Here is a 25,468-nt window from a genome sequence, read left to right as displayed (position 1 = left end):
GTCACTACTACACTGGGTAGAGCTCCTTGTGCTATAGAGTTGGTTCTTATAGTCACCTATTTTATACATAGTAGTGTATCTGTGTCAATCCCAAATTCCCAATGCATCCCACTTTACCCCCTCTGGAACCAATACATTTGTTCTCTACATCTGTGTCTCTATTTCTGCTTTGGAAATAAGATCATCTATACTTTTTTTCTAAATTCCAGATGTATAAGTCAATACATGATATTTCTTTTTTTTCTTTCTGACTTACTCCACTCTCCATGATAGCTCTAGGTTCATCCACATCTCTGCAAATGACATGATTTTGTTCATTTTTACGGCTGAGGAATATTCTGTTGTAAGTATGTGTTACATCTTTGGGCTTCCCTGGTACCTCATTTGGTTAAGAATCTGCTTGCAACGCAAGAGACCAATGTTTGATCCCTGGGTGGGGAAGATCCCCTGGAGAAGGAAATGGCAGCCCACTTCAGTAGTTTTGCTTGGAGAATTCCATGAACAGAGGAGCCTGGCAGGCTACAGTCCATGGGATCACCAAGTGTTGGCCACGACTTAGTGACTAAAACATCACCACCACATCTTTATCCATTCCTGTGTTGATGAACACTTAGGTTATGTCCATGTCCTGGCTATTGAAAATAGTGCCTCAGTGAACATTGAGGTGCATGTATCTTTTTGAATTATGATTTTCTCTGAGAGTATTCTCAGGAGTGGGATTGCTGGGTCATATATTAGTTCTATTTGTATATTTTTAAGGAACATCTATACTGTTCTCTGTAGAGGTTGTATCAATTTACATTCCCACCAACAGTGTAAGAGGGTTCCCTTTTCTCCACATCCTCTCCAGCATTTATCACTTGTACATTTTTTTTTTTGATGATGGCCATTCTGACCAGTGTGAGGTGATATCCCATTGTAGTTTTGATTTGCATTTCTCTAATAATTAGTGATGTTGACTATCTTTTCATGTTGTTGGCCATCTGTATGTCTTCTTTGGAGAAATATCTATTAGGTCTTCTGCCCGTTTTTAAAATTTTTTTTATATTGAGCTGCATGAACTGTTTGTATATTTTGATTAATCCTTTGTCAGTTGCTTCATTTGCAAATATTTTCTCCCCTTCTGGGGTTGTCTTTTTGTCTTGTTTATGGTTCCCTTTGCTGTGCAAAAGCGTTTGAGTTTCATTAGGTCCTATCTCTTTATTTTTGTTATTATTTTCATTACTCTAGGTAGTGGGTCAAAGAGGATCTTGCCGTGATTTATGTCTTAAGATAAATGTCTTCTGCCTATGTTTTCCTCTGAGTTTTATAGTGTCTAGCCTTACATATAGGTCTCTAATCCATTTTGAGTTAATTTTTGTGTATAGTGTTAGGAAGAGTTCTAATTTCATTCTTTTACATGTAGCTGCCGAGTTTCACCAGCACCACTTATTGAAGAGGCTTTCCTTTTTTTTCTTGATGAGTCTGGCTAAAGCTTTATCAATTTTGTTCATCTTCTCAAAGAATCAGCTTTTAGTTTCATTGATCTTTGCCATTCTTTTCTTCATTTCTGTTTAATTTTTTTCTGCTCTGGTATTTATGATTTCTTTCATTCTACTAACTTTGGGGTTTTTTGTTCTTCTATCTCCAGTTGCTGTAGGTGTAAGGTTATGTTCTTTATTTGAGATTTTTCTTGTTTCTTGAGGTAGGATTGTATTGCTACAGACTTCCCTCTTAGAACTATTCCCTGGTGGTTCAGATGGTAAAGAGTCTGCCTGCAGTGCAAGAGATCCAGGTTCGATCCCTGGGTTGGGAAGATCTCCTGGAGAAGGAAATGGCAACCCATTCCAGTATTCTTGCCTGGAAAATCCCATAGGTGGAGGAGCCTGAAGAGTTGGACATGACTGAAGCAACTTCATTTCATTTCATTTCCCTCTTAGAACTGCTTTTGCTGCATCCTATAGGTTTTGGGTTGTCATGTTTTTGTTGCCATTTTTTTCATTGTATTTTGATTTCCTCAGTGATCTCTTTGTTATTTAGTAGCATATTGTTTAGCCACCATGTGTTTGTGCTTTTTACAGTTATTTTCCTGTAGTTGATTTCTAATCTTATGGTGCTGTGGTTGGAAGAGATGCTTGAAATGATTTCAATTTTCTTAAATTTACTGAGGCTTGATTTGTGACCCAAGATGTGATCTATCCTGTAGACTATTCCATGTGCACTTGAGAAGAAAGTGCATTCTTCTGCTTTTAGATGGAATGTCCTACAAATATCGACTAAGTCTATTTGGTCTAATGTGTCATTTAAGGCTTGTGTTTCCTTATTAATTTTCTGTCTGGATGATCTTCCATTGGTGTAAGTGGGGTGTTACGGCCCCCCACTATTATTTTGTTACTGTCAATTTCCCCTTTCATGACTATTAGCATTTGACTTCTGTATTGAGGTGCTCCTATGTTTGGTGATCTTTCTGTGTTGTTGGGTGTTGTCATTATAGACATGCCTGAACCAGCTAAGTCTGCTCCTGCCCCTAAAAAGGGCTCTAAAAAAGCTGTGACCAAGGCCCAGAAGAAGGATGGCAAGAAGCGCAAGCACAGCCGCAAGGAGAGCTACTCCATGTACGTGTACAAGGTGCTGAAGCAAGTCTATCTGGACACCGGCATCTCGTCCAAGGCCATGGGAATTATGAACTTCTCTGTCAACGACATTTTCAAGTGCATCGCTGGTGAGGCATTGCGCCTGGCTCATTACAACAAGCGCTCGACTATCACATCCAGGGATATCCAGACTGCCGTGCGCTTGCTGCTACGTGGGGAGCTGGCCAAGCACGCCGTGTCCGAGGGCACTAAAGCTGTCACCAAGTATACCAGCTCCAAGTAAATATAATATGCCTTGCCGCTGTTAACAGAGAAGGCAATGGCACCCCACTCCAGTATTCTTGCCTGGAAAATCCCATGGACGGAGGGCCTGTAGTCCATTGGGCCGCTAAGAGTCAGACATGACTGAGCGACTTCGCTTCACTTATGTTTGGTGCAGAAATACTTACAATTGTTATATCATCTTCTTGGATGATTATATCATCTTCTTGATCATTATGTAGTGTCCTTTCTTGTCTCTTGCAGTAGTCTTTAAAGTCTAATTTGTCTAATAGGAGTATTGCTAGTCTAGCTTACTTTTGATTTCCATTTGCATGGAATATACTTTTCTATTCCCTCACTTTCAGTCTGCATGTGTCACTAGAGCTGAAGTGAGTGTCTTGTAGACAGCATATACATGGGTCTAATTTTTATATCCATTCAGCCAGTTTGTGTTTTTTGGTGGAAGCATTTAATCCATTTACATTTAAGGTAATTGTTAGTATGTATGTCCCTATTACCATTTTCTTAACTGTTTTGAGTTTGTGTTTGTAGATCTTTTCCATCTTGTTTGTTTTCTGCCTAGAGAAGTTCCTTTAGTATTTATTGTAAAGCTGGTTTGGCAGTGCTGAATTCTCTTACCTACTTGGTTGCAGGGGGATTGATCTTATCCTCTCAGGTGTCCAAAGTCTTCTGCTAATGTTGAGCAGGTGCTCTGTGAAGACTGTTTCATTTGTAGATGTATTCTTAATGTACTTGTGAGGAGAGACAAATTCCACATCACCCTATTCCACCATTTTGACTCCTCCCTCCCTGCAGGCTTTTTTAAAAAAATCATTATTTAAAGAAAGGCCCTGTCCCCAACACGCCTGAAGCCTCAGATGCTGTATGGGAAAACAGTGCCATCTGCAAGTCTCAGTCAAAAAGTTATTCAGGAGAGTTAGCCTTGAAATCAAATTTACTTAATTTTACTTGTATTTTTCTTTTTCTATAAACACCTGAAAGATCTATGAGAAAAATCATCATCTGATGAAGTCTCATAGAGCTTTTTTAATAAGTACAAAATAAAAATTGTATGCACTAAGAAAGTGTTGTATCATATATTAATTGTAAGTATGGCTTAATTTCTAGGTCGTGCGATTGATGTCATCTTAGATTTGATGTGTCTACTGAAGACCAGAGGCTGGTGGCAAGTGACACCTATGATGTTTGGTGAACATTCCTGTAAAGGTAGTGGCTCCAGGAGGCTCAGTCTTTTCTGAAAGCATGATTCTGGTGCCCCCACCTCCAATCATCAGAATTAGAGGCAAGGAATGTATTTGGACTTGAATTTGGAGCCCTCAAACATGGTTGTCACATCTTGTATGATCATGGTATCCAGAGAGGAAAGAAATGTGCTTGCCAAGGATCATAGTGGCAGGTACCCTGCCCACAATGTCCAGGAGAGGGAAGCAGGGAAAATGAAGGGCAATAGGGCTCAGGGCTCTGGGAGCTTACTGCTTTAGCACCTTCCTGGTTTAGGCTGTATGTGTGTTATTGTTGTTGTTGTTCAGTGTCCGACTCTTTGCAACCCTGTGGACTGCAGCACTCCAGGCTTCCCTGTCCTTCACTATCTCCTGGAGTTTTCTCAAACTCATGTCCATTGAGTCAGTGATGCCATCCAACCATTTCATCCTCTGTCACCCTCTTCTCCAAAGTATTGAAGCTTCAGCTTCAGCATCAGTCCTTCCAATGAATATTCAGGGTTGATTTTCTTTAGGATTGACTGGTTTGAGCTCCTTCCTGTTCAAGGTTGGACCAAAAAGGATGTGTGGATATTATGAGCCATATAATGGCTATCCAGCCTTGGCTTTGGTTCCTCAGCCCTGAACAACCTGGTCAACCCAGGTTACCCTGTTCAGACCTCTCAGGACCCCTGGCCAGGTCTTGAGATGCTTGTGCTGGCTCCTAGGGTTTCTGAAGGCTCCTAGGGTTTCACATGTGCTTGCTAACTTCACATGCCAAATCTGAGGTTAGGCTGCTTCCTCTTACAGTCCATCCTCTGGGAGTCATCTGCTTGGGGAGGGGGATGTGAAAGGGAGAGACAGGGGGGCACTTCTAAAACAGAAAGTCAAGATCAGAGTTGTGTTTCTGAAAGTGTGGCTCACCCAGGGGCCCACATCCACATCATAGAGCCACCAGCACACTGGATATTGGGTAAGCATGCAGACTTTGGGCTCACCGTCAGGCCTACTGCTTCTGTATGGGATACAGAGCAAGACATGAGAGCTGCCATGATCAAAAAGCATACTAGAGGATTCTTGTGCATCATAGTCTTTGATAAATCCTGGTCTGGGGTTATTCTACCCTTAGCTGGGAAAGATGATCAAAGGGAAAATGACTGTTCAACAAAAGGGAGGAAATTCCACTGCCAGGGTAGGGGCACTGGGGACCTTTCAGTCACTGAGGGATCTTTTTCTTCCTCTCACAAAAGGACCAACCTCTAATTCCAGGTAGTTCCTCAGCTGCTCTCAACCTCCCAGTGCTCTGGACCATCAGACCCTGGATTCCCCAAGGACCACTCTGGGCCACATGGAGGAAGATTCTCAGAGGTAGCTGGAGAGGCACAAGCTGCTCTGACAGCCCTAGACCTGCAAGTTCAGGATCAATAGGCTCTCTTCTTGTTCCACTTCCCCTTCCAGAGTTTGTCAAAAGGACATCAGAGCTTGCCAGGAATGTTCCAAAGTCCAGGGTGAGGGCCATGCTGGTAAGGGTAGAACTTCCCTTGTGATGGTTTGCATACTTCCAGGCTGGATGAAAGAAATCAACCCAGAAGCACCCCCTGTGCCACACCATTTACCCCAGACTAGTGTAATTTTTTAATTGGTGTTGACTGAGACCCTGTTGAACCTAGCTCTGTGCTAAGCTCTTGGCTTGCATTGTCTCAATCAGTCTTGACAAGGATTTTTGAAACTGAGATTATCATTCCCATGATTTATATGAGAGACTTGAGGCCTGGAGAGGTAAAGCCACTTGCCCAAGGCACCCAGTGAGCAAGTAGAAAGCCTGACTTTGAACCTAGATGGTCTGACTCCAGAGCAGGATGAAGTGAGGAGCAGGCAGAGGTGCTGAGGAGGATGTAAGTGGTCAGGAATAGGAGCTAGAGGAGAAGCTTGGTGAGGAGGAAGGAGACAGGAGATGGAGTGCAGTCTGAGTGAGGTGATGGATGGTATTGGGGTGGGACTCAGGAATAGATCATGGATCAGCTGAGAGTTGAGGAATATGATGGATGGCACTGGGGGCTGTTCTGAGGTCAAGGCCAGGAAGAAGGTGAAGGTCAGAGCTAGGGCTGGAATGGGGAGACTCTGGGGGAGTGATTGGAGCTCTCTAGTGTCACCAGGAGCTGGCCTGAAGTGAGAACCCCACCAGGCCGGGGTTAGAATCAGGATGAGGTAACGGTCAGTATAGCAGTCCCCCTTCCCAGCTTTGCACCTCTGTCAACTGCCTTCTTAGGTCTTGTCCATGTTTGCTAGTTTATTGTCTCTTTCCTCCAACCAGAAGGGAATTAGGGCACAGACTTAGTCTTTTTGATTCACCTTTATGTCACCATCATGAGGCAGAATTCATGGAACATAATAGGTGCTCAATAAATGCTCAGGGGCAAGGCTCAGGGGAGTGATGATGGATTAGAACATGGGGTTTGGCTCTCACTAGAGTGTAGGCTCAGGTGGGGTGATCTCCAGGACAAATGAGTTTGAAGGAAGGGTCAGGCCCTGGGAAGAGCTGAAGGGCACAGTGGGGTGCCCTTTGTGAACTCTCAGATTCACAAAGAGTCCAAAGAACAGAGTGGGGTGTTGGGGAGGAGGTAAGGCTTCAAGGGCTATGGTACAATTCAGTTCAGTTCAGTTGCTCAGTCGTGTCCCACTCTTTGCGACCCCATGAATCACAGCACGCCAGGCCTCCCTGTCCATCACCAACTCCCGGAGTTCACTCAGACTCACGTCCATCGAGTCAGTGATGCCATCCAGCCATCTCATCCTCTGTCGTCCCCTTCTCCTCCTGCCCCCAGTCCCTCCCAGCATCAGAGTCTTTTCCAATGAGTCAACTCATCGCATGAGGTGGCCAAAGTACTGGAGTTTCAGCTTTAGTATCATTCCTTCAAAGAAATTCCAGGGCTGATCTCCTTCAGAATGGACTGGTTGGATCTCCTTGCAGTCCAAGGGACTCTCAAGAGTCTTCTCCAACACCACAGTTCAAAAGCATCAATTCTTCGGCTCTCAGCCTTCTTCACAGTCCAACTCTCACATCCATACATGACTACTGGAAAAACCATAGCCTTGACTAGACGCACCTTTGTTGGCAAAGTAATGTCTCTGCTTTTGAATATGCTATCTAGGTTGGTCATAACTTTCCTTCCAAGGAGTAAGTGTCTTTCAATTTCATGGCTTCAGTCACCATCTGTAGTGATTTTGGAGCCCAGAAAAATAAAGTCTGACGCTGTTTCCACTGTTTCCCCATCTATTTCCCATGAAGTGATGGGACCGGATGCCATGATCTTCATTTTCTGAATGTTGAACTTTAAGCCAACTTTTTCACTCTCCACTTTCACTTTCATCAAGAGGCTTTTTAGTTCCTCTTCACTTTCTGCCATAAGGGTGGTGTCATCTGCATATCTGAGGTTATTGATATTTCTCCCGGCAATCTTGATTCCAGCGTGTGTTTATTCCAGTCCAGCGTTTCTCATGACGTATTCTGCATATAAATTAAATAAACAGGGTGACAATATACAGCCTTGACGAACTCCTTTTCCTATTTGGAACCAGTCTGTTGTTCCATGTCCAGTTCTAACTGTTGCTTCCTGACCTGCATACAAATTTCTCAAGGGGCAGATCAGGTGTTCTGGTATTCCCATCTCTTGAAGAATTTTCCAGTTTCTTTTGATCCACGCAGTCAAAGGCTTTGGCATAGTCAATAAAGCAGAAATAGATGCTTTTCTGGGACTCTCTTGCTTTTTCCATGATCCAGCGGATGTTGGCAATTTGATTTCTGGTTCCTCTGCCTTTTCTAAAACCAGCTTGAACATCAGGAAGTTCACGGTTCACATATTGCTGAAATGATTTTGGAGCCCCAGAAAATAAAGCCTGACACTGTTTCCACTGTTTCCCCATCTATTTCCCATGATATGATGGGACCAGATGCCATGATCTTCGTTTTCTGAATGTTGAGCTCTAAGCCAACTTTTTCACTTTCCTCTTTCACTTTCATCAAGAGGCTTTTTAGTTCCTCTTCACTTTCTGCCATAAGGGTGGTGTCATCTGCATTTCTGAGGTTATTGATATTTCTTCTGGCTTCAAGGGCTATAGTACAAGAGCTCCTTAAATATATGCCTTCTTGCTGATTTCAGTGTCCACGTAGATGATTCAACTCCTTGGTCTGTCAGTCCATTGACTCTTTGTCTTCTCTCTACCTATCACAGCCACTAAATTCTCTGGTCATATCCTAATACCCATCCTTATCTGTCACTACCACCCTTCCATATTCGCCATTATATCCTGCTGTCCCAAAGCCAGTTCATTCCTTTTAGTTCTACAAGAACTGCAACAATCCTCCAACTCCAGCCACCACCGGGGACCCTTCAGACAGCCATACTTTTTTTCCTACTGCCTTTTACCAGACCCTGACTCTATCCTTCCTTCCCTTCCCTTCTTACCCAGCCTATAATCCAAGATCAGTCATCAAAGTCTCTCTTTTGAATCCACTCAAAACTCCTATGTCCCACTGCCATTTCTTTGTACTCAACTAGCGAAACTCGGCTCTTATAAAATCCAACTTTCCACCTACTCTGTGAAGTTCAACATGACTGGAGAAAACCATGCAGACATGCTGAGTAATTTCACTTTAAATGAATGATCATTAAACCTCAAGTGAGCCCTTAATGCCGCCCAGCAATCATGTTATATTTCCATAGAACATCCAGCTCTCCATCAGCGGCTGATGCCCGTCTCTCACCCTTACTCCCAGCTGGTGGCCTGGTTTCCTGTTTCAGTGAGAAAATAGGATGCATCAGAAGAGAGCTGCTCTGAGCTCCAGCATCACCTCTCCCACCTACGTGCATCTTGGCATGTCTCTCTAGCATCATCAATTGTTCCCTCTTTACTGGCTCATTAGCACACAAACGTTGCTATGCTGTAATTTCTCCCATATTAAAAAAAAACAAACACTTTCATGTGGTCCCCATGTACCCCTACAATTACCAGTTTCCCACTTCTCTGCTCTCCTTTACAACACAACTCCTCAAAAGAACTGCCAGTTGCTACTCACTGGCATTTGTTTTTTTCCACTGTAGATTGAAAGCATTCTCAGCTGCCTTGTTTCCCCACGTCTCTCTGGAAATTGCTCTTAAAGGATGGGCTGCCCTGGTGGCTCAGAGGATAGAGCATCTGCCTGCAATGCAGGAGACCCGGGTTTGACCCCTGGGTTGGGAAGATCCCCTGGAGAAGGACTGATCTCCATGTTACTGCTGTAACATGTAATTACAGCAATTACATGTTGCTGTAATTCTTTGTCCTCCTCTTATTTGTCTGGTCAATAGGACTTGAGGAGCGTGTGGGTCCCTCCTTCTTGATACACCTTCTTCAGTTGTTTCCACCTTCTCCTGGTTTTCCCCGCTACCTAATTGATCACTCGTTTATTTGCTGGTTCCTTCTCAGCTATTGCCCTTCTAGATGTTTACCTGCCCAGGGCTTGGTTCTTGGGTTGCTTTTCTTTTTCTACACTCACTCTTTTGTTGATCTCATCCAGTCTCATGACTTTTAGTATGGATTAGATGCTAATTATTCTCATATTATATCTCCAGCCTTGATGTTACCCTTGAACTCCAGGCTTCTCTAAACAACACCATTGCCATCTTCCTCAATTCAGTTCGTGTACTTCCATCCTTCTTGTTTCTCTGAATAAAATCCTGAGAGCTGTCTTTGACTTCTGTCTTTCTGTCATAGCCCAATACCATTCTGTCATCAAATTCTAGTACTCTACCATCAAAACGGACCCCGAATATGCTTACCTCCCACCATCTCTGCTGCATCACTTAGTGGGAGCCACCATGACCTCACACCTGGATTATTTCAGTTAATCTAGCATGTCCCTAAATAGTCTGTTTCTGCCCTTGTCTCTTTATATCACTCTAGCAGTCAAAGTCCTTACAATGACTTTCAAGGCCCTGCATGATTTCTTACCACCCCCATCGTGGCATGTCTGATCTCATCCCCTACCATCTTCCTCTCTCACTTGCTCTACTTCAGCACACTGACCTCTTGATTGACCCTAGGACATGTGAAAACTGTTGCTTCAGGGCAGAGGGTGTTTACATACAGTGGTTGTGGAAGACCTCACTGAGAAGATGGCACTTGAGCCAAGACTCTTCTCTGCTTCATTTTTCTCAACACGCAATATCCTGTATATTTGACTTCTTTGGAGTTTCTTTTTTCTTTTTTGGTCTCAGTTCCATGAGGGTAGGAGTTAATGTTTATTTTGCTGGCTTCTGTAATCCTGCATTCTAGAACAGTCCTTGGTACATATTAGCACTGAGTGAATACCTGACATCTTAGTGTGCAGAGTGCCACAGACTGGGTGGCGTAAACAAGAGATATTTGCTTTCTCACAGATTTGAAGGCCAGAAGTTTGAGATCAAGATGTCATCAGGGTTGATTTATTCAGAGGTCTCTCTTCTTGGTTTGTTAGTGGCAGCCTTCTTCCTGTGTTCTCACATGGTCTCTCTCTGTGTATGTCTGCGTCCTGATCATCTTTTTTTTTTTTTAAAAAAAAACAAACCAACTTTTGATTTATTTTTTCATTTATTTATTTATTTATTTTTGGCTGCACTGGATCTTAATTGCTTTGCTCAGGCTTTCTCTAGTTGTGCAGAGTGGGGGACTACTCTTCACTGCAGTGCTCTGGTTTCTCATTGGGGTGGCTTCTGTTGTTGCAGAGCACAGGCTCTAGGCACATGGGCCCAGTAGTTGTGGTGCAGAGGTTTAGCTGCTTCACAGCATATGGGATCTTCCCAGACCAGGGATCAAACCCATGTCCCCTATATTGGCAGGCAGATTCTTATACACTGAGCCATCTGGGAAGTCTGACTATCTCTTCTTATAAGGACAACAGTCAGATAGGAGTTGACTCCACACTAAGGACCTCACTTTACCTTAATTGCTCTGCAAAGACCTTGTCTCCAAATATGGTTATATTCTGAGGGGATTCCCTTGTGGCTTAGCTGATAAAGAATCTGCCTGCAATGTGGGAGACTTGGGTTCAATCCCTGGGTTGGGAAGATCCCCTGGAGAAGGGAAAGGCTACCCACTCCAGTATTCTGCCCTAGAGAATCCAATGGACTGTACAGTCCATGGGTTCTCAAAGAGTTGGACACGACTGAGTGACTTTCACTTCACTTCACTTCAATTCTGAGGGGATTAGAACTTCAACATATGAATTTGAGAGGGGGGTGTAATCCAGTGCATAATACTAGATTAATTTATTGATCAGTGTACAGAGATGGATTGAGACACTGATGGAGTAAGGATCAGTGTTAAGCTCAGGAATACAGCAAGGCTTGGTGAGGACATAAGAGATTGGTGGGCAACAGAGCTCATAGGAGCAGTCAATTCTGGGCTGGATGACAATGGGGTAGAGAGTGATGTGCCAGGGTTGAATAAGACTGGAAGAGAGTACTTTTCTCAGCCAAAGGGAGAGGCCATGGCGAGGAAGATGATGGAGTCAATGCAGTTGAGGGGTGAGGAAAGGAGAGACTGGCCAAAGTGGGCAGAAGGGAGGAGGGAAGGAGTCAAAGACTGGTTGGGTGGTTGAGACCTTGGGATGGGACCCTCGGGGATGTTGGGAATGTCCTTGATGGGCAGGGTCATCCATATTCTTTGATGGGCCCAGTGAAAAATTCAGATCTCTTACTCAAAAAGTATTAATAATTTTAAATGGTGACAGCAGAGCCTTGAACCAAACACAGGGAACCCTTCTAGATATTGAACCCTGTCCAACTCCATTGGTCCAACAGCCATGGACCTGGTCCTGCCAGATGGGCTCTGGATCAGAAATGGAGACAGTTTAGAGGTTCAGATCAGGTTGGGGTGGAAGATCTAGCCTCTTGCATTGTATTGGGCATTTTTATATGATCTACCTTTTGCCATCTTTGTGTCTTATTAGGAACTGTACCACACACTTTTTTTGAAGCTGGGTCATCCCACAATGTACCCTACACATGTGATTTTCATGTGTGCCAAGGTGTGTTTGTTGAGATCACCAATGTACTAAGGGAGGCTGCTCATTGAATTTGATGGAGATGGAGGAGAAATGAACATGCACAAGAAGACCAGAGCAGGTCTAGAATTCAGGCAATGAAGATCTGAACTGTACAAGTAGCCTGGGAGAGATTATACAGGAATTGTGATTTGATTGGAAAAAGAAAACCCCTCGAAGTGCATCTAGCTGCCCAGTGCCTGGCCAAGGCAGAGAAACCAGTATCCAAGCCCTTGCCATCCTGGTGCAGAAGGGGCTGTTCAGACCACGATTTACAAATGGGGCCAGAGGGAAGATTGCAGCCCTCCCCAGCCAGTCCTTGGGAGAGCCTGGAACCATCCTGAGGGGTGATGGAAAGCATTCTGAGGGAGGCAAAATCTGGAAGAAGCCAGGACACAGGCTCCCACAAGGAGGATGCAGCGGCTGGGGCTGCTGGTGCTCCTGAGGCAATATCTTGGTGGTAAGTTGAAGGCTGACTCCCACTCCAGCTTCTCACTGCACCCCAGCCTCTCCTGCCTCATCTCTGCAAGAATCTACTGAGCCTGCTGTGGATGTGCCTCTCTGTTGGATGCTAGGGACACATGAACAGACAAGGTCCCTGGCTTCAAGATAGAAGAGGCAAATGTGCAATGCCAGTGAGCAACCAAAGAACACAGCACAGCTGGGTGTGGGCAAAAGCTAGCATGTGTCAGACTCATACAGCAGGTACACTTGATGGGATTATCCCAATTTGCCCTCTTCCCCACCATTGGAAGGCTCCCCAGGTAGCTCAAATGGTAAAGAATCTGCCCGCAACGTGGGAGACCTGGGTTTGATTCCTTCGTCAGGAAGATTCCCTGGAGAAGGGCATGGCAACCCACTCCAGTATTCTTGCCTGTAGTAGTCCATGGGGTCGCAGAGTTGGACATGACCGAGCAACTAACACAACCACCGTTTGAGGCAGGTACCATTATCGTCAGTCTCGTTTGACAGATGAGGAAACTGAGATGCAGACAGGTTAAGTCACTTGCTGAGAACTGATCTGTGGTACTGCCAAGAGATGACGCAGGCAGCATGCTGCAGACGCCTTGCTGTTATTCCTTCTTTCCCTTGGCACCCACAGAAGGCCCCATATTTATAGTCTCTGCAGACAGAGAGCTGGGAATGGAACAATCAACACAGGGCCCGGGGTGGAGAATCCCTAAGACCTCAAGAGTAGAGATGTCATCTGAGCTCCTTGGGAAAAATGAATACAAGTGCACAGAGGCTGATGGTGGGAGGAAAGGAATTCTGGGCAGAGAGGGAACTAGAAGTAGACTGGCTTTGCTGCATCCAGAAGCTTAGCTGGGGCTGCTGGAAGACGGTGAAAGCCATGGACCTTCACCTCATCCTGAAAGCTTGTAAAGTCATCTGTGAAGATCAGGATGGAGGACACAGTGAAGGACTAGGGGACCCAGGAAGTGCGGTCCTGAAGAGCCACAGACCATTTCCCCACGAATTAGGGCCCAGGATCTCGAACTCAGGGTGCCTTGAAAACATACATAGCCCTCTGGGCCCTGAAGGAGCTCCATTCGCAATCCTAGGTGAACTTGATTTTTTCCGTGGAAGCCCACTCAACAGGCCAGGGAGCTGGCCTTGCTGCCTTCGTTGGGGAGGGTTCAGATGGTCTGTGCTGAGCAAAGAAGGCTCCCACAGCCTTGGAAGAGCAAGCCAGCCAGGAGAGGACTCTGCAAACAGGGGGCAGGGTTGGAGAGGAAAGCACCACTGGGGTGGGGGAAGGGGAGGAAGAGGGGACCGAGGCCCTGACCAAGGCTGCTTTCTGCCATTCCCCGCCCCCGGGGCAGAACCGGAAGCAGCTGGGTGGTGGAAGCTTTCCTGCCAGGGCAGGTAGGTATTTCTCTGCTTGGAATCGGGGGTGAGGGTAGTTCCGGGGTACGTCTTCCAGGCTCATTATGCCACCAAAACACCAAATATGGGGGGATGCATCAACTCCCTGGTGGGGCTGGGCTCCAGAGGTGCAGAGAACAAAGAGAGCCCCCCAGAATCCAGCAGGCCTGATGGGCCTCTCCTGGGAGGCTTTGGCAGCCTGGGCCCCAGAACTGACCTGCCATCTGTCAGCCACGCACCTCTCCTGGGTTCTCCCCTCACATGTGTCAACCCTCTACCACCAGGGTCCAGTCGGTCCTACTGAACCTCCCACAGGGCCCCCCACCCCCAACCTGGCGCTCCCCTGACAGACCCAAAAGATTCCATCCTCGCCCATTTCTGTGCCCCAAGAGTCCCCAAGCCCATCTCTTCCTTTATTTCGCGGCAGCACCCCGCGAGGGCGGCGGGTTTCTTCTCATTTCCCAGACTTGACCAGAAAGAAGGCAGCCATTCCGGGGCAGGGGTGAGGGGTGGGGGTAAGTGACGAAGCCAAGGTCACCCAGTCATGGGCAGCGGAACGTGGCCTCGACCCGGCCCTTCTTCTGCAGGCCGGCTGGCACCCGGCTGAGGCAGGTTGGGGCGGCCGGCTCGTACCCCTCTTGGCTCCGCGGGCAGTGGCCGGCCGGAATGACAGGTGAGCCGGGACGGGGGACACTTAGGGGGTTGGGCTGCGTGGTGCCACCTGGCGCGCCGCCTTTGGGTGCGGCCGCCCGAGCCTGAGGCGGCGCGGGGCTTCCGAAGGCCAGAGCCCGTGGGTAACGCCGGGGTCGGCGCCTCCGGCCGAGGGTCGCGGGGGCGCCCCGGGCCCGCCGACCAGGCCCCGCCCCCTGGCGGCACGGGCGGGGGCAGGGGCGGCGCCGGCGGAGTGGGGCGCGGGCGCGCGGTGCTCGGTGCGCGCCGCCGCCCCTCCGGCCCAGCTCGCCCGCCCGCCCTACCCCCTCAGCCCGCTCGCGTCGCCCCCCACCCCTTCTCCTCTCCTCGGCCTGGCGGCCCCGCGCGCGGTGCGACGCGACGATCGCGGCCTGGCGCTCGGGGCGCGGGGTTCGTGGCGCTCGAGGGTGGCGCGCCAGGCGCGGGGCGCGAGGCCAGACCTGGCGCGGCAGGGAGTTGGGGGGCGGGCAGCAGCGGAGCCCCCAGAGGAGAGCAGGGCCAGGGGGGTACAGAGGTAATGGGTAGGGCCTGGGAATCCGGCTGCGAGGGGCGGGGAGCTCCAGGCGCACTTCGGCCCGGGCCGGGCTGAGCCCCGGGGCGCTCAGGGGTAGCGGGGCGGGGAGGGAGGGTGGGAGGAGACGGCGGGGCCGGGCCGGGGGGCTTGGCCGACGGGGAGCAGGTGGGCGGGGACAGGGGCCCTGCTGGAAGAGGCGCCGCAGCGAGGTGGCGGGCTGCGTGCACAAACAGGGCGGCCGCCTCCTGGGCCCGGAGAACGGTGAGGCCGCTGGGGTTGGGCGCCACGGCCCCGAGGGCACGGTTCCGCGTCCAGGACCCCTGAGCCGGGCGCTGGGCACTGTCGGGGGAGGATCTGGAGGCCTGGCCGGGCCACAGCGCCAGGGATTCTGCAGCCGACCCAGCTGCTGGGCCAGAGGCAGGAGTTCTTGGGCAGCGCGCCGGTGGCGGGCACTGGTGGCGGGCGATGGTGGGCGAGGACAGGCACCTTCAGGGCTAGCATGAGTGGAAAGGGGACGAGGAAGGCCCAGAGTTTGAGTTGGAGGGTCATTTGGGAGTTCCGTGTCACCGGGTGGGTTGATGAGTCATGAGATTTGGGGATCACAGAAGGCTTTCCTGGTGATCAGTTCTGAGTGAGGGCAATGAAGAGGGCTGGGATTTGGAGAAGCGTTTTTGAGGCCACCTTTGGGACACTCGGTCCTCCTGTGGCTGCCGGTCCCCCGCGAGGGACTTTAGAGCCGACGTCCCAGAGTGCTGGGATGGGGCAGCTGCGGTCCGGGGAGGGGTTAAGGAAGGTCTTTGTAGTGGCGGGTCCCAGCCTTCCTTCCTTTCCAGGCCTTCAGGATTCAGCTGAGTTCCTGTGGGGAGTGGGTTAAAAATTCCTCCGGCCTACAGTCAGCCTTAGAGTATCCACCAGGGGCAGGAGGGACATATACGTGCGTGACTGCCGCAGCATTCTCTGTCGTGGAGCCCTCGCGCTTCCTCACTGTTGCCATAGTAACGGCCTATTGATGGTGTATTTATAGGGAAGAAGCAGGCGCTAAATTTTGGGGAAGGAGGGGGAGGAGGCCTCAGGCAGCAGCAGTGAAGGCGGTCACGGAATTGTTAATGGAGTGGGCCATGCCCGGGAGCTGTTTGGGAGAGTTACTGGCTTGTCTGAAGCTTAAAAATGAACTAATGACTTATGCATGTGTCAGGCTAACCTAGTCGGCCTGTGATACCTGTGGGTGTGCGTCCACCACGGTCGGGTGTGTTTGGGACAAGGCATAGCTATCTAGAAGCTGTTACATAATTTCTGCACAGAAGAAAAATGTAAAAAACAACACTGCAGTTCTCATTGATAAGCAATGAGACATGTATTTTTCTGTCGTCACTTATTAGTAAGCCTTTACTCATTCTTTTCAATTCCTGACACAACAGCTCCATTTTTCTTCAATCAAAAACCTTGCTGTTAGGCACGCCACACCCACACCCTAGACACATGACTGGCACTGGCCTTAGGGGAACCTCAGAGATCCAGAATGGAAGCAGGATTTTGAGATAATATTCCATCTTCTCTCTTCTAAACACCAAGGGTCAACTTTTCTCACCATGGCAGGCCCGTCTGTGGAAAAATTCCCGTGTTAAGAGTTTTAGGTGGGATTGTTGTGGGGTGCACAAGAGAAAGGCTCCCTCAACATGGTGTTTCCATAGATGGATGTTAGCTTTGCTTTTTTCCTTCAGTTTTCATTTCATTTATGATTCACATTCTACCTGTTTGCCAAAAGGATTAGAGGATATATTTTAAATATACATAAGATTGAAAACATAAGGAGAAAAGTGGATACCATGTCACAGGGGAGAAAGCATATGTGTTTAATAGCTAGGCTTCCAGGGATCCTGTGCTTTATGGTTAATGTTAACACTGAACTTCTTGACAGCCTAGGCAAAAAGGGTAGCCCCATGGGTGACACCGTTGTGTCTAACATTCAGTTAGTCATAAAACCAGAGCTTCTGCTTGGGGAGGGGAGCTATGGGGTGATTGCTCCCAGATGTGGACACCTTGGCCAGTGCTCCGAAATATGTGCGTGAGTGGGAGTGTATGTTGTGGGTGGGGGCAGTGTGTGCTGTCATGGTTTACATACTGGCTGGATAATTCCTGAGCTTTCGGCTGATAGCTGCGATTAGAAGGAACATTCTCATCTAGCCAGCAGCTCAGTTTTGAACATGTCCATCCATGTCTAGGTCCTCTGCTGCTGTGTTGTTTAATGCACAGAGAGGAGAGATGACTCTGTTTCAGGAGATCCTTGCCAGCCTGTCTGGTGAAGAGGAACACAGCAGGTCCTCTGGGCTTGGGCTGTGACTTTGGAGATGGTTGTTGTTGCTATGGGAAGCATTACCAGTGCCCACTTCTTAAACATGCATTGCCTGGTTTCAGGGACCGTGCTTGTCATTAGAGGTATGTGCGACTTGCCATTGTGAGGAAGCTTTGTTCCCCAAACAGGTCCTGTCTCTGTCACTGTTGACTTGCTGGACCTTCCCAAAGTGCCCCTCTTTTTTCTGGGGTGTTTTCCAAGTCAGAAGTGCACATGTTCATCAAATCCAGTAAGGAAGGCAGAACCTCAGACTGTAGGAGTTTTTCTTTTTTTTAAAAGAGAAAAGGTCAAGCCTTAGGTCTAGACTCTCAGACTGTGTTCTTGGGGGAAATAGCTGGAAGGTTTTCTGTGGGCTCTGCTGTGCCTCGGGGAGCTCTACAGGAGAGCTTGGACAAGGATGAGAGTGCCAGGGCTGGGAGTGGCTGCACAGAGGGTGATGTGTGCCATGAGGGGCTGCTGTGACCTTTGACCAGGCCAGTGTGGGCAGGGTCACATCCCAGGGCTGAGAGGGTACCCTGTAGGTTTGGGGGTGTGATTTCACCATGACTCTGCTTTCCTCCTTTGCCAGGTGAGTGACACACTGGATCTGACAGAGAGCCATGGCAGGTGAGTTTGTCTGGGCCCTGGCCAAGCTGGGAAGGGCCGTGCCTAGGTCTTATGGAAAAGTGCTAGCCTACCTTTCAAGGCCTTTCCAGCTTTCATCATACTGAAGGTGTTCCCATGGCTCCTGTTCAATTGTCTGGGTCTCATCTTTCCACTCTCAACTCTTCAGCTCCCTTCTGGAGCACAGACTCCCCTGGAGAGGTGTGCTTACCCAGGCTACTCGGAGAGATGCTAACATGGCAGGCCATGGGGGTTTAGGGAGGGATGCCTACCTGGGACCAAGAGGGCCTGGCTGATATGAGGACTAAGAAACCCCAACTCTAGGGGCACACTAGGAGCAGATGTCACCTCTTCTTTCATCTTCCAAAGTCTCAGCTCAGGCTTCTGGGTGTGCCAGTCAGCTCAGCTGGAACTGGGGGCTCCCCTTGGGAATAAGAGGATATGGCTCCCACTCCATGACATTCTGGCTGGAGGCCATCTGTGCCCAGTTTCCAAAGGCCTAGATTCTCCATCTCGAGCCTGCTACCCCTCTTTCCAGAGGTCCTCTCAGATTCATGTGTGTCCAGTCTCCCGATCTCCTGCAGCAGGGTTTGTACTAGACCGTCTAGGGCAGGACTCTTGATACCAGGCCATCCGACAGCCCAGGTGGCCATTCAGGTGGGGGATGCCAACATCAGCCTCACAGGGAAATGCATCCTGATGATAAAGGCTCTGATTTTCTCTTTTGGAGGTAAGGCTGAAGATACTGGGGATGTATTCACTGGTGACTATAACATTCAAGATGTGTCATGTGTAAGGTTCTCATGCAACACACACTTCCCTCTTACGAGGGCCCCATTGTCCTCCAGAGTCTTGTCGGCAGATACAGCATGGTATCAGAGAAAGTCAGCCCTCCCATCTGTTGTACATGTCCAGGAGGGTGTCCTGCCTGCTAACTCTGCCTTGCTTCCCTCCATCCTTGACCCTCTGTGCCCAGGCTGAGTCTGGTCGGCAGGTGCCTCTGGGCCCCTCCACCCTCCAGGCCTCAGTGCAACTTTCTCCTCAGTGTTTCTGGAGGCCAAGAATGCCCATTCAGTCCTGAAACGCTTCCCCCGTGCCAATGAGTTCCTGGAGGAGCTGCGCCAGGGCACCATCGAGCGGGAGTGCATGGAAGAGGTCTGCAGCTACGAGGAGGTCAAGGAGGTTTTCGAGGACAAGGAGAAAACGGCACGTACCGCCCTGGGGCTGGGTGCTGGGAGGACAGCTGGCCTCGGGAATAAGCCATGCCCACCCTGGGATCTCAGATGGATCAGAAGCAACGAAGGGAAGCCATCCGAGTCCAGGGAAGGGCCACTGGGGCCCTATAAGAACAGCTCACCTGTCCTTAGAGCCCCATCTGCCAGACCCATGGCCACTGTTGTCCTCGGTCCTCAGGGCATTCCATGGCCTTGTCAGTGGCTCTCAGAGGCCAGTCAGGGTGGGGGCAGGTGCAGACCCTGCGGAACTTGATCCCGACCTGCTGAAGTCAGAAGTACTTACATGTGAGTGTCAGCTGCCCTTTTTCCTTCTTTTGCAGATGGAGTTCTGGAAGGGGTACCCGAATGCGGTCTACTCAGTCCGAGACCCTGCACAGAGCTCAGATGCCATGTACGTGGTGGTGCCCCTTCTGGGGGTGGCGTTGCTGATCGTCATCGCCTTGTTCATCATCTGGAGGTGCCAGCTGCAGAAAGCCACCCGTCATCACCCCTCATATGCTCAGAACCGGTACCTAGCGAGTCGCGCAGGGCACAGCCTCCCCCGGGTCATGGTGTACCGGGGCACGGTGCACAGCCAGGGGGAGGCCTCCGGGCATCGGGAGACAGGGAGCCACCCACAGGTGGTGCTGGGGCCCAGTCGGGGAGGCAGAACCACCGTCCGGCTCGAGAGCACCCTCTACCTTCCCGAGCTGTCTCTCTCCAGACTGTCCAGCGCCACCCCTCCCCCATCCTATGAGGAGGTGACAGCTCCCCAGGAGAGCAGCAGTGAGGAGGCGAGCGTGTCTTACAGTGACCCACCGCCGAAGTATGAGGAGATTGTGGCGGCCAACCCTGGCTCAGACAAGTAGAGGGACGCGTGTCTGGTCCCATGTGAACGCCTCGTTCAGGGGCCTCCTGTTTCCTTTTAACTTTTTAAAGACTGTGCCACCACAAAACAGCCTTAGCCTCCTCGTTGCCAAATAAATTCCTCACCGTGGATCTGTAGAAGTCAGTTGTCAGAGACAGGTGGAGGCGGGTAGGGATCATGCATGCAAGGAAGCCCCCTGGTGAGAGCCACGGGCAAGAGAGCCCAGCTCTTCCAGAAGCCCCTACACCCCTGCCATCCAGCCCTCCTGTCAGGGACTGGCTTCTCTTACGCCAAAGGAATCACCCCATGCAGTTGACTGTGGCCCCAGGCCCAAGCCCTGGGATCCCACAGCTGGCCAGAGACCTGTTTGTCCAAAGCCTCACCGCAGAGTTGAGGGAGAGAAGCCAGCCCTCAGCGCCCTTTTCCCTCACTAGCCCTGTGCTCTCTGTCCTCACTCACATTGGACAAGGACAAGGACAGAACGAAAACAACAGTAATAACATAATGAACACAATACAACAAAATGATACCACCTGGGCCACTGATAGGGGTTCAAGGGAGATCAGTCACACAGATGGGTGATGCCCCCCCATACCCACCCCACACTCCCAACCAGGTTCAAAGGAATGTCTGGAGCTACCTGAGAGGAGGACAGGCTGTGTGAAGGATGAGGGCCGGGAGCTGGCTGGCCAAGCTACCCCCTCCACATTGGAGATGTGGTCATCTGGAGGGAGCTCTGGTCCTACTGTGCTTGGCCTCCCTCAGACCTTGGCTCTCCAGGTTCTCTTTCAGCTGTGCTAAAAGCCACTACCCATTGGCCTGAGCCATATCATGGCCTTGGGAAAACAGATAATGCTAACCCTGCCTGTGGAGCCCGTGGCCTTTGAACGGTTGGGCCACAGGCTGGGGTAGAAGGCTGAAGTTTTCTCCTTGTGAGGTTGGCCTGTAGGATGATTAAACCCATGAACTCGGTTTCCTCAGCATTGTGCTCTCTAGCCTTAAACTTTTAGGCAACTGCCCTTTTTTGTGAGTAGGTGTGTTGAGATGAACTTGAATTTCAGATGGCTGATTTCTTCTTAATGATGGTGCCCACCTGGGGAGAAGATCAGAAAGTGTCCCTTTTTAGAAATTTCTTTGTCGTGGAGATGGGGAAGCCCATGACCTGGGTTTGAGGGCCTGTCTGGGATATGCTCTGTCATTGCCAGGTGCTGGTCCATTTTTAGCAACCCCTTTCTGTGGCCCAGGAACTGTCCACCTCTCCATTTCAGTGAGGCTTTGGGCAGCAGTGGGGCAGAGGTGACCCGCCCTTTAAGTGTCAGTGACCACGCAAAAGACACTGTCAACACTGCCTCCCCACCCCTCCATCTTCATCCTCCTGGCCTCAGCACCAAACCATTTTTCCTCTGTGGTGCTTTAAAAAATGTAGCAAATTTTTGTGGGGCCCAAAAGAGTGCACAGCCAGGGTCTATTGGCAACCACAGCAGTTTAAAACCCACTGAGAAGATAAGCTTCTCTCTGTCTAAACAGCTCTCCAAGGCAGGCCTTGTGCCTCATTCTTTGAATGTGGCCCTGCCTAGAGGCCACAGATAACTTCTGGAGGCCCCTCTGGTCCTCACTCACCCAGAAACATGCTTCAAGCAAGGAGGCTTGTGTTCTTACCCCAGCGAGGCCACCAGCTTGGCCAACTCAACCCTGTGGCCCGGTTCCATCCTTCCCCTACCTCACAGGCCTGCTGGAGGGTGATTGAGCTAATGCCTGTGCAGTGCTTGAGACACCAGGAAGCCCAGTGCGGTTTGCCCTTAGGAAGATTCTTCTAGAAATACGTAGATCAAGAGGCACCTGTTTTAGCAGAGGTCTTTGTAGGACTGTGAAGTCAAGTCTCAACCTGGGGAGTCAGTCTCCTGCCAGTTGGACTGTTCCTCCCCTCTCTCTCCCCACCCACCCCACCCCGAGAGCTCCCTGATGCCAGAGGTGCTGACCAGGTGGCATCCCACCTTTCCTTCCTCCCTGTTTTCCTCCTTCTGGGCCTCCAGCACCGCACTCCTGCCCTTCCTCCCAAAGGCATTTTGGGTGTACCCTGTCCATGAGGGATGCTGGGATCCATCCTCTTCAGCCATGTTGGAGGACCCGGGGCAGCCTGAGCCTCCAGGGCCTGTCCCTGCCATCCCTGTGTTTTCTTGGGGGCCGTGCCTGTGTGTCAGCCAGGAGCATGGGAGAAGACACTTAGCCCTCTGTGTCTCCTCCCCACTGGGCAGAGAGCCAGGGGTGGGCCCCGCAGACCCGAGCCAGAGGGAGGACGCTGGGGAGTGCCTGCTCCCATTGGCCCGTGTGAAGCCCTTTCCTGCCGAGCTGCTCACTGTTTGCAGCCAGTCTGAGGTGGGAGCCGGAAGGATGGCCGGGAGCCCATTGCGGGGCGGAGACCAGCCTGCGTCCTGCGGGTACCAAGCTCTCCGGTTCCGGGCCTTCGCAGCATTGTTCCACATGGGGTTCCGTGGTCCCCGGGACGTTTCTCACAGTTTATCTTAGACAAAAAGGCTGTACAGTACACCATGGTCATAACTCCCTTGCGGTGCACATTTGGCTTTAAGAACGCCCTGTACATATCTTTTCGAACTCTGTATGGATGTCGATTTGATACAATGTTCAATCTGCGATAGCCACATTTTTGTTGCTTTTGGGCTTCGGGTGTGTGAGTGTGTGTGTGTGTGTGTGTATACAAGTGTATGTGTTGTTGCCTTTTCTCACATGCTTATCTGAAACAATAGCCGGTGTGTGGCTATATTTGTACCAGGAGGGTTCCGGTCTGAGGGGAGGAATGTCACCTCCCAGGGCTAGGCAGTCTGAGGACAGGATCCTGAGTCAGGAAAACTGAGATGAGCTGCTGGAGCGAGCCCTCCAGAGTTACCACCTTCTGCCCTCCTTTACTAAAGCTTTTGGAAGAGGATGAAGCAGCTCTATCCTGTGGGCCTCCCTCCTGTGGGACCCTCGACTCACACACTCTTTTGGAGCAGTGCCCCCAACCTTGGCTCCTGTTCTGTGGGTGTCAACAATGGAAGGAAATCAGCACTCCTGGGCCTTTTTGGTTTTTCTTTTTCTTTTTGGTGGAAAGATGTGTGACTGTTGATTTGGGGGTATGGCGGCCTGGTTATTTAGATATTTTTCATTTTAAAACAAAAAGGCTTTAACAAATTCCATGGAATGTGACTTTCACATGTTTTCAACCAAAATCTTTTTAAGACTTTTTGAAGCAAGCATCACTATCTTATCCCTCCCCTGCTACTCCCCATCACCTGGGGTTTTTCAAAATGAAAGCACAAGCAGAAGTGTGTGCGGCCCCAGGACAGCTGCCTTGTGCCCTGGCTGACGGACACACAACACTGTGCCGTCTTACCCAGAGGCCAGGGGCCTCCTCTTCAACTTGCGAATCCCACTGCCATTAGTGTGAATTCCTTTGGGTGCTTTGGAAAATAGGAACCTGCCCAATCTGTTGGACTGTGTCTTTCGGCTAGCCTGAAGATGACCGATCTGGGATACAAAAGCATCTTTCTGCTAAGGAGTTGGAGCCAGATGGTTCCTTTCTGGCTGGGGGTTGATCTTTTCACAACCAAATGGCATCACACAAGAACTAAGAACAACACTGCCTCTAGATTATTCCTTTGTCCAAAAGAGAGAGACAGAGAGAGGTTACTAAGAGAATTTCTCTTGCTCACCTGTGCTCTGTCTTTCCAGGAGAGTGCATGTGTGTGCTATGTGTCATGTGTGTGCCCTCACGTTCAAGGCCAAGATGGAGAGCTGGGTAGCCAAGCTGCTGTCTAGGCTGCTTTGAACGCAGCTCCATCTCAGGATTGCACCAATTCAGAAACAAGCACATCCTCCCCACTGAATTCTAGTCATACTAATCAGTGTAATTAGCTAATTTAAAAGTACTGTAATCAAACTGCCTGCAACTGTGGTAAAAGCCCATTAATTCAAAGCCCACTAGTTCAAAATGTAGGAAAAAAAATCACTTTGTTTTTTTGTTTGCCAAACTCTAGATAATGCATGGTATCTGCGATTTTTCCTCTGTAGAAATATTTCCAATATTCTTCCCTTGAGTCAATTTTCAGGTTCATATGTGTAAGAGGGATCTAGTTTAAAATGAGTCCCTTTTCCCAATAAAAGGCTCATGATATGATGGATCCCTTCACTGTGCCTTCAGCAGTTCTCGTATGTCAGGCTCTTCGTGTACACGATGACCTCTGTTCTGTCTCTACTGTGTGTATGCTGGGTATGGCAGCGTTTCATTCTCCTCCTTTATTTGCTCTGTGAATAAAATAGTTTGTGAACTAAATTACAATTTAAAGTGATATAACTGTGCATCATGATAAATAGTCTGTAAAGCAGATATTTCGCTATCAGTCTGGCCACTCCCATCATTCGCCCCCAAATATTCAAACATAGCAAGCTTTCCCTTTCCCGGGCTGTGGGTGGTGAGGCTCATCTGAGCAAGAATTTCCCTGACAAAGAGGTCCAAACAGCACAGCCCACCCCCTCAGGCTCAGTGCCTCAACAGTTGTCCCACTGTCCTGAGCTATGTGACTGGTGCCCAGTGCCTGCCCCCAGCCCGCCCCCAGCCCAAGCATTAACACAGATATTTAAGATGGGGACAAGTCCCACAGCTTTTTATGCCTCCCCATCTGTCTCCCCGTATGGATGCCACTTTCCCAGGCTTGAACACACCTGTTCTTTCACTCTGATTGTGACTCTGTGACAGTGGAAACCCTGATATGTGCAACCGAGCTTCTAGACGTGATTACTATGAAATGGATTCATTTTGGTATCACTTTAAACTGTGCTCGTAATTCGTGCGTTGACCCATGTTGGCTGGCAAATCTGTACATTCACTCATATGTCAGGATTTCACTGGAGCCTGGGGTAACAAACAATTGTACTTCTGCTTTCTCTCTCTCTCTGTAATTGTTGAGTTTAGCTGTTAAGTTTTGTCTCTTTCTGTACCAGAAGGTAATGAATAATAATAAAGAGCAAATGGCATTTACTTGTGTTCTCTCCTCACCCATCTTGGATCGCTGCTGACTCTAACTTCCTTGGGATATGGAAGGTTGTGGGCCAAACTTGTTTTCCAAGAGTCAGACTGTAGATAAAGAAACAGCCTGAACCAGTTTAGAAGCAGGAAGCAGAGAGGTCCTGGGTCCTAGAGCTGGTCCCGTATGTGTAAGATGATCTGCTGACCCATCCCCCTGGGAG

General features: G+C 49.4%; 2 protein-coding genes across 6 annotated transcripts; both read left to right on the top strand.

Moving 5' to 3' along the window:
- Positions 1–2,475: 2,475 nt before the first annotated feature.
- Positions 2,476–2,905, top strand: LOC102405405 (histone H2B type 1-C/E/F/G/I-like). Its single transcript, XM_006059695.4, has one exon. It carries the CDS (start codon positions 2,476–2,478, stop codon positions 2,854–2,856), a length of 381 nt encoding a protein of 126 aa, XP_006059757.4. The 3' UTR covers positions 2,857–2,905.
- An 11,034-nt stretch (positions 2,906–13,939) lies between these two features.
- PRRG3 (proline rich and Gla domain 3) lies at positions 13,940–25,259 on the top strand. Of its 5 annotated transcripts, none has more exons than XM_006059668.4 (4): positions 13,940–13,982; positions 18,108–18,145; positions 19,188–19,348; positions 19,698–25,259. In XM_006059668.4, exons 2-4 carry the CDS (start codon positions 18,139–18,141, stop codon positions 20,223–20,225), a joined length of 696 nt encoding a protein of 231 aa, XP_006059730.1. In that variant the 5' UTR covers positions 13,940–13,982; positions 18,108–18,138; the 3' UTR covers positions 20,226–25,259. The 5 variants fall into 5 exon arrangements, with proteins under 5 accessions (XP_006059730.1, XP_025131793.1, XP_025131792.1 ...); XM_025276008.3 differs by lacking the exon at positions 13,940–13,982 and adding an exon at positions 14,555–14,655; XM_025276007.3 differs by lacking the exon at positions 13,940–13,982 and adding an exon at positions 14,915–15,186.
- Positions 25,260–25,468: the final 209 nt, after the last annotated feature.

Source organism: Bubalus bubalis, chromosome X (assembly GCF_019923935.1).
Source record: "Bubalus bubalis isolate 160015118507 breed Murrah chromosome X, NDDB_SH_1, whole genome shotgun sequence".
Classification (NCBI taxonomy): Eukaryota; Metazoa; Chordata; class Mammalia; order Artiodactyla; family Bovidae; genus Bubalus; species Bubalus bubalis.
Note: the sequence above shows the minus strand (reverse complement) of the source record. Positions and strands in the feature narration are given on the sequence as shown.